Source organism: Anser anser (assembly GCF_964211835.1).
Source record: "Anser anser genome assembly, chromosome: 4".
Taxonomy (NCBI): Eukaryota; Metazoa; Chordata; class Aves; order Anseriformes; family Anatidae; genus Anser; species Anser anser.
In genome coordinates this window covers 11,651,785-11,661,150 of record NC_139724.1, presented here as the reverse complement: position 1 = coordinate 11,661,150, position 9,366 = coordinate 11,651,785, and the positions used below count along the sequence as shown (strand labels likewise).

Below are 9,366 nucleotides of genomic sequence, written 5' to 3'. Positions count from 1 at the left end.
CTGTAGATAGATTTAGAAATGTTCATTACATATGAAAAATTCATTTTGCAGAATGCATTCATCCTTCTATTAGCTAGCAAAGAGTTTTTAGGATCGGGGTGAGGAGGGTAGTTTTTTTCTCTAGGGTCAAAGCTAAATCTGCAGTTGAGCAATTGCTAGAAAAGAAAGATCAGTATGAAGCCACCCAAAAGCTCCACAATCTAAATTCCTCTGCAGATAATTAGGAATACTTTATAGCCAGAAGGCAGCAGGTAGACTGGGAACATCAGTCTGCACTAAAATGTTATCCCACAGCAGGAAGCCAGGAAAACCCATGAGACCTTTACATTAAACTGATAGTTGCTTCTGAATTAATGAAGAGCAATAAACTCCAGGACATCTAGCTAATACCACACAAGTTATCCTGCTCTGCGACTCAGACAACTCCTGATCTGTTTGAGTCACATATGTCAATACATGAAAATGATGGAAATGCTTTAACACGGAGAACAGTCTGCCTTTAAACACTGCTCTTTTGCCCTCTGAGGAAAAACACTGACGATGAGCCCCACAACAGGAAAGGCATTTTCTCAGCTAACCAGGGAGGCTAGGAACAGGTCACAATTCAAAATCCTTCTAGCACTTCACCACTCTGATCAACAAACACTAAAACTCTAGCACTCCTAACTGGAGTCAGGCATCATCTGTTTTTCCAAAGTTTTTGTTATTTTCCTGTGCATATTCATCTGTATATTCCCCAGCCTCATAAATATTTCAAAAAGTGTCTCAATGTCTCAATGTTCAAATAGAGATTTGACTGTGTTCATAAAGCAGATTCAAAATCTTAACATTGTCTACCTGGAAGTGCCTTATTATTTAGAATAAATTAAAGTTTCCTGTGTTACTTGTTTCAGATATATGGATTAGATTTTCAGAAGTGTTTTGTTATACAATATACTGCTGGTAACTCTGAGACTTGAAGGGTTTAATCCCCTGTACAAAAGGCCCAGCCAGAATCAGTCCGGCTCTACTGTAATCAAAGACAGATCTCAGTTCGCTTGGCAATCGCATTTACTTTGTGAATTTGAAGAAAAAACTAACAAATGGTTTCTCTTAAGAGGGGTTTTCAGTGATTCAGCTTATGAATAATGTGGATCCCCTAATGGGGATTAATCTCTTCCCTTGTTCTTCCACTCTCAGTCCATCTACATACATTAAAAAAGGAAACAACACTAATTCCTGATAAATACCCTCTCGGTTTTACAGCATTTGTTCATACATTATGCACAGATAAAGAAATAAAATGGTAAGGGAAGAAGCAACCCTATCTCAAACTACATGCTCTTTGTTATAATTTAAATAGAAATTTGAGAGCAAGTATTGTCTGATGGATGCTCAGTTGTGACTACATAAGCAGGCCTGCTTCTATATGTCATCTATCACATTTTGGTTTCCCCAAAGACAACACTGTCTGGTAGTTTTTCTACTGCAAATCACCGATGAAAGCTTTCCAAAAGCACAGTCTACTGCTACAATTGCTTCCACAGGCAAAGCATGAGTGTCACCATCAGAACCACAGCTGGGCCATTTCTGAACAACCAAAAATTCCACCCTGTACATTGCACCACAAGGCAGAACTGGCATTGCTTGGTTCAAGTTCAGAGGGTGTCCTGATTTCAGCTGGGATAAAGTTCTTCCTAGCAGCTGGTATGGTGCTGTGTTTTGGATTTAGGATGAGAATAATGCTAATAACACACTGATGTTTTAGTTGTTGCAGAGCAGTGCTTACACTAAGCCAAGGACTTTTCAGCTTTGTTCTGACAGTGAGGAGGCTGGGGGTGTAGCAGGAGCTGGGAGGGGACAGAACCAGGTCAGATGACCCCAACTGGCCAAAGGGATATTCCATACCATATGGAATCACGATGAATGATAAAATGTGGGGGGGAGTTAGTGGGAGGGAAAAGGAGCGGAGGGGAGGACAGGGAAGTTGCTTCTGCTCAGGGACAGGCAGGGCATTGTTCAGCGGGTGATAAGCAACTGCATTATTCATCAATTATTTTGTATACTTTTATCATTATTGCTATTATTATTATTTCCCTTTCTTTTTTTTTGTCCTATTAAGCTGTCTTTATCTCAACCCATGAGTTTTACCTTTTTCCTCCAATTCTCTGCCCCATCCCATGGCAGGGCAGGGAGAGGAGTGAGCAAATGGCTGTGTGGTGCTTAGCTGCATGCCAGCTTGAACCACAGCAGAGGGTTAGACTTCTGGCTGCTTGTCAGGCTCAACAGGGATCTAGATTACATATACTTAATCACAAACGCATCCATTCTCTGATGTAGCCTTATATTAGAGCCAGAAATGGCAAGAAGTAATGGAGTGAAGTAGTTAAAGAAAGCAATTAGACAATACTGCATCCTCTTAGACTACTTGCTCTACGGTGTCTGTAGAAAAGCACCAGGTCTGGAAGTTAATAGGATATAAGTTATTTCTGCATTTGGCAATCTGAGATCTCACTACAGTTTCTTTCCTTAATTTATGACTTTATGTTTTAGCCATAATAAGCTCCAGGGGAAAGGAATAAACCTGCTCATTACAACAAGAGGACAGCAGCTTAAGTTTCATGTATCTCACGCTTACTGTCCTGCTGTTTGTTGGGGTCTAATAGTGTTTAGGGACATCAGCTGTTTAAAAGCATGAAATGTAATGGAAAGGTGGTAAAAAACAAACAAACAAACGAAAACCCTCCGTAATTCCATTTCTGAATGAGGGAATTCTATATCTATGCTCACTAGTTTTTCCTTTGTGTTTCCGAGCTAAACTTTTTCAGACTAAATGACTCACGTACAGACTGGTAGCAAGATATGGAACAGTGATCTTTCAATAAGACAAGCATTCTGCAGTGTACACTGCATGTAAAGGTGGTCAGAACCCTAGGAGATACTTATATACTATCAAAATGCAGATTTTAAAACCAAATTTTACAATGATTAGACCTATTTCTGGAATGTTACTCACAAAAAAAGTACATTAAAAATCAATTTTAACAGTTCCAAGCTTTTTACAAGTGTCATGTCAGTATTAACTCACAGAAGGAATTATGCACATTATATTTCAAAAGTTATAAATAGACAAAATGAGAAAATATCTGTTTGAACTTCCCAAGATAACTACTAAAATGCTTTTGGGTATTTCAGTATAAGATAATGCATAGAAGGACTTCTCCCCAGTTTGATACCAGCACCAGTGATAGATGCCCAGAGCCTGGACATGGTCATGGGTCAGCAGGAGAGCACCTGAAGAGCAGCACACAGGAATTCCAGCCACTATAACCAGTAAGTGAACTTCAGCAGGGGCCCAACTTAAATGTCTCTATGCTAATGCACCTAGCATGGTGAATAAACAAGAGGAGGTAGAGATGTGTGCACACCTGCAAGGCTACGAACTCATTGGCGTTACAGAGACGTGGTGGGATGACTCCCACGACTGGAGTGTTGGAGTGGAAGGATACATGCTCCTTAGGAAGGACAAGCAGGGGAGATGAAGAAGGGGCATTGCTCTTCTTCAGTGATCAGCTGGAGCAATCTGCTCACTCTTCCCTGCAAGCTTGGCAAATAAACCAATGAGCTATATCACCTGCTCTCTAACTATACTTTGTTTATATGATAACTATTATATTATCTGCTACTGTAATTTTGTTTTGACAAGTATAATTCAGAATGTAATATGTTAAATTAAAAGACACTTTATAAAAAGAAAAAGGATTTAGGGCATACAGATACCAAGCAAGATCTTTAGGATGAGGCCTGTTACTGTTTGCCTTAAATTTTCTGTGTTACACATCTTACCATCTAAATCTGCATTGTTCTCCAAGTAACTTGAGGTTTGAGCTTGACTGTTTTTTGTTGGTGGTGGTTGTTTTTTGTTTGTTTGTGTGTTTGCTTGTTTTGGTGCTATAGTAAATAAAATTATTTGTCATAGAAATCAGTGAACTTACAAACAGATTTATTTCCAAAACGTTAGAGAACCAAAACATGGAATGACATGAATTTTGTGAGGTTAAGAACTTCCATTATTTAATTACCCCTTTTAAAGTAAAAAACTTTGTAATCCATATTTTGTTTTCTATACTATAGCTAATCACTAGCTAGTACCCCTTCACATTAACTGGATCCATACATCCATGTTGAGCTGAAAATAGAGCACTCAAAGGATTTTACAGTTTTCTTGACTTAGGAAAAAGCATGTTTGTTTCTACAGCAAACGTAATCATTATTAATCTTCCATTTTTCTTTGACTTTTACATGATGAATTTAGAAGCATACTCACACTACACAGAAATAAATGATGCACAGGCACAGAATAAATGTAAAAATATAAAACACATCTTGTATCTGTATACTGCAGTATTTCTTTTTATTGTCTTCTCCTAACAGAAAGGAGGAAGCACGAAAAGGAGAAGTTCGTTTCTGATTCCAGGAGGAGTTAAAATGATTACAAATAAAAGTATTATTGCTGGTAGACTTTAAAATTAGGCTTGAATTTACAACTACTTTATAAGAGTTAATATGCTTTTAATAGATTCTGTGCTAAAAGCTAGTACAAGCTAGAAATAAAATCTGAGTTGATGCAGGCTGGCAAAGCATGAAAAAGTTTAGAATTCTAAATAATCTTAAGAATTGTTTTGCCATTTATTAAAACACTACTTGTAGTGCATTAGCCCTTTTAATGCTAATGCAAGCCTACTAACTGCAACCATACTGTGTTAAGTAGTGAGTTTCTGCCAACGTGTAAACCCCCTGGAGCACTTCTCTGAATGGCACTATGAAGTCATCCCTGTCACTCACTAGTCTCAGCTGTCATGTTGGCTGACAGCATGGTGTGACAGCAGCCCTCCAGGCTGGCCTCGGCTGGATGGCTATGCCTGCTCGTCATGGTCCACGTGCTGTGCAAAATGCCACACAGCCAGTATTAAAAGCTATAGGAGCCAACCTCATACAAATGTCTCTAGAAAGCATTTTACCAAAAATTTGCTCAGTATTTCCTTTGCACAAATACCATTTTATCCACAGGTAAATACTGTGACCGTTTTCAATGAGTTCAAAGTCAAAACCAGAGTTCCATCATGGCACAAGGAAAATGCCAGTCGCAATGCAAGATTACGGGCTTTCACACTCGCAAACAAATCACTAGTGGAAAATGCCAGCAACGACTGTTAGTTTATATGGGCTTCCAGACACATTGGGAAACAGCTGATCATATTTAATTCACAGTCCCTGACCCTGTAATTGAAGGCCTCCAGTTGCACGGAGGCTGAGTTTATCAGCCTTCTGAGTTCACAGTATAATTCAGGTTGGAAGAGGCCTCAGGAAATCATTGTTTCTCCAACTGAACCTTAGAATTTGGACCTGATTTTGCAGGCCCACATGAACTGGAAGAAATAATTCATCAGAAATTTAGAATCCAACTAAAACAGATTACTAGCTCATGCCTTTTAGTCGTCTGTGGAGAAAAATAATAAAAAAAAAAAGATCAGCCTGTAATGACGTTTCTATCCACTTTTGACAGATAATTTGCATTTTCCTGTCAAATCTCGTGACTTGCACTGTGTGAGCAAATGTTCTTCTTGCATGTGGGATACACAGTCATTTGCTTTAGGACAAACTCAAATAGATGTCCATAGGAAGAACAATCTGTAAAAGGCACTGGCTAACCACACTCAAGGAATCACACTCAAGCTCAAGGAATGAATTTGCAAGTCATAGTTGCATATTCCCAGTTCAGAGTAGACTAGGGATAACACAGCCTTAAGAGACATTATGTTATAGAGATATATAAACAAAGTTACATTAAGATTCACATTGTATGCTTCTTTTGTACCTTCTCTTATTTCAAGAAACCCCATCCTCTTTCCTCAAAGGGACCCACTTCCAGTGTGGATATAATCAGTGAAACAAAACCATCCCATATGCGTGACTGGTATTCTGAATGCCTACAACTGGTCCCCACCCAAACATCACTATACTTGAAAAACCAAATCAAAATGAATCTTATGTATCTCTGAACTGCACATGAATGCAAAAAATACTAGGTTTTATAATACCTTTACATGATTGAGTTTAGATGTCAATGTTTTTGAAATGGCTGTTCATCCCTTGCAAAAACAGTAAGACAGAAATGCAGAGTAGTCTCTTAAGAGCCATAGGTACTAATCAGCTAGGTGGCCATACTGCACACATGACTGAGAATCTCAGTCTAAAAATACCAGCATCAAAAATCAAATGTATGGTTTAGTGTATCTAAAGAACAAAGCATGGGCTCAAAATAATGATGCTGTTTATAGAACTATAAAATAATATGTATGCACATTATGGATGTTCTTTAATTTCACAGATGTGATTTTATTCTGTTATAACCATCACGACTCATATTTAAGCATTACAATATACAGAAGAGAACTAAACGAAAGTCTGTCGAGATTTGTATCATGTTTTATAAGACACTATAAGTATATACTAATATTAACACGAAAAAATCTTAGTTATGGTCAATACTAAAGTAGGCAATCGCATATTAAAACAATGATGATTCTTATGACACCCCACTAAAGGATTCAAAGAGCTATCAACAGAAAAGAATATTCTTGACATAAAACTACTGAAGGGCTATTGGTGAACATTAGATTACACTACTCTGGTCATTCCATACTCATGTGTCCCCTGGCATGTTCATTAGATACTCAAATCTATAAATCTTCAAAATAGCTTTTACAAAGGACTGTGAGCACATCAAAAGCAAGATTTTCTTTATATCTGAACAAAAAGAGACTAAAAGCACACCCCTCCCCTGAAAACTCCTTTGAAAAAGAACAAAACCATCGTATTTTCAAGACCAATCTACTGCAGCAGAGTGAATGCCTACCGCAATGTAATACCACTTTCTTCATCTGACTTAAGCACCAATAGATTTGTAAGATAGACAGAAATACAACAGATAAGGATAAAGAAGAGCATTTAAGGATTCAATTTTAACAGCACTTCTGGACTCTAAGTGGAAAAAAGATGCGCCATAGAACTTCTTCATTCTAAATCAATATGACACACATATTTCTGTGCAAATACTAGTATTCTTCATAACCCCAGTTTGCTATTATGAACACACAAATGTTCATACATAAAACAGTATGAAAGGAGATGTTTGTCTCTTCTGGGTTATTTTTGTCTCCAAACACAAATATACATGTTTTGGGAAGTATAATTCCCACCAGCTATAAGGGGCCACTTTTCATCTAGTGTAAGTGGAAGAATATGGCTGCAGTAGATCAACAATAAAATGTGAATCTTGGTATTGAGCAAATATATAATGTTCACCTCTGTGCTGAAATAAAAATACCTACAGTTTTTTTTGTTTGTTTGTTTGTTTGTTTTTTAATATGATAAGCTAGAGCAAATTTAATCTGATGAGTTCAGGATGGTTTGGAGGCATTCTTGAGTTCATGTCATTATAATCGTGGAAAATAGGGACTCTCCAGCTACATCTTGACCTAATGCAATGTATCAGTGAACTGGTACATGACCCCTTCTGCTTTTCATCTGCAGAGGATACAAATTGTGCTGTTAAACTTGAGATTCAGCTGTTTGACCTCTCAGCTCTAGCAGGTTCCTTTTCAGTCCTGAGTTATTTGGAAAAACAGTTATCTTCCCATTCAACTGAACAGCAGCAGTACAACTGCTGGGCCCTACTAGAAGCTACTGAGTTCAGAATCATCATTAGATCACACTTCAAATATATGAAGGTTTTAAAGTTAGATGCCCAATCCTCCTCAAGCTCCCAAATCCTGTGGGTCATTCAAAATACAAGCTACAAAATGCAGATATTTTCTTTGCTGTTTGTTTGTTTAGCCTAACACAAACCATCCTCTATTCATACTATCTACATATGCAAAAGGAATCACTCCATCTGCCCCTTGGTTCAGAAGCCACCCATCATTTACTTCATCATTTGGAAAAAAGCGTAAACAAACCAACCTGTTTAGCCAACTGATCCTTCTTCACCAAGCCAGTGGCTGCAGCAATGTTCCCTGCACCTTCCACTGTCTTCTGGGCCACTGCCGTCACTCCTGTCACCACAGCTCCCCCAACATTAGATACTTGCTCTTTGGTCTTCTCAGCCACTGAGGAGAAGCAGAAGATGGAAAACCACATTACAGCTCTGGGAATTTTAAGTTACTGACGTTTTCAGAGAGTCATATTTATGACTGACAGCTCATTGTCATGAAAAACCATTGGGCCATTACACTTTGTGTACCCCAAGTGGATCTTCAGAAATGAGACTCAATCTGATCATACTGGAGCAGCACAGGTAAAAATAAGCTTCATCTGTGGCTCAATTTCTTTCATGTGAAAGACATTCAACATATGCATTCACGTCTAGCCGTGCTTTAGGGAAGAAAAGTCATTACTTAAGGGCCCTGATTATGCCTCACTGTGCAATGTATAATAATCACATTCAATATAGTACAGTTTGGAAATGCATTCCAATTAGTCTATCAAACACACTTGCTGCATGTTACAGGGCATGGAAGACGATGTTTTTTACTTTGGACACAAAAGCTATTGATTATTCTTTTTACTTTTTTTTTTTTTTTAATATAAGCTTGATTAATAAGCAGAGCTACTATTACTTGGCCAAAGAATTTCTAATACAACATCTTATCTGATTTTCTGAGATTTCTGCCCAACAGCTGATGTTTCCATCCATAACATACTAATCTACAAAAAGATTGAATGCCAAAAATGCCAAAGCAAACCGGATTAATAGCTTACTTCAAAGCCCCAGGGAAACAACAACTCATTTAGCCTACATATACATCAGTGGTTGCCTTTCTACCTTTCAGAGTATTACTGAATTCTTTCTGCTCATTCATTCCCAAGTGTTCTTCCCTGACAGAAGCTTGTGCTATAGTGAAACCACTCTAAGAATAAAGAGAACAGATGACTTCATGCCTTCAAGTTACAGGGCCAGATTTTCAGGGAAAAAGGAAAAAACAAAAACCCCACAAACAAACAAACAAAAAAAAACTAATTTACTTATCTAAACAAGGGACTGTTCTTAAAAAAACATCCAGTATATAGCTTTGTAATTCCAACTAATCTTGTATTTTCCTCCAAACAAAATTCCATCTGAGCTATAAATTGTATTTATAGTCCTGAAACGTGGCAGTGAGAAGAAGGGACCTAATGCAAAATCCAGAGAGCATAATTTCTGAAATGAAACCGTATGGCTTGATAGTAAAAGAATAGAGGAATTGCTTGGACATATTTAAAAAAATATATAAATAAAGCAAATCTATGAGGAGTTGTTCTGGAGAGCAGAGAAGGTAAGTGAAG

General features: G+C 37.8%; 1 protein-coding gene across 8 annotated transcripts in view; it reads right to left on the bottom strand.

The window, feature by feature from the left end:
* Positions 1-9,366, bottom strand: part of SNCA (synuclein alpha) — a 69,623-nt gene that overhangs the window by 46,919 nt on the left and 13,338 nt on the right. For 6 of the 8 annotated variants that reach the window (XR_014584483.1, XR_014584484.1, XR_014584485.1 and 3 more), the window contains exon 4: positions 8,005-8,150. Coding sequence is in view for 5 of the 8 variants with exons in the window: in XM_083836387.1 (XP_083692513.1) it covers positions 8,005-8,150 (146 nt within the window). In the remaining 3 variants the exon portion in view is untranslated. Of the gene's footprint in view, positions 1-20; positions 7,062-7,109; positions 7,570-8,004; positions 8,151-9,366 lie in introns of those variants that run through there. The other 2 variants (XM_083836389.1, XM_083836390.1) reach the window with 2 other exon arrangements.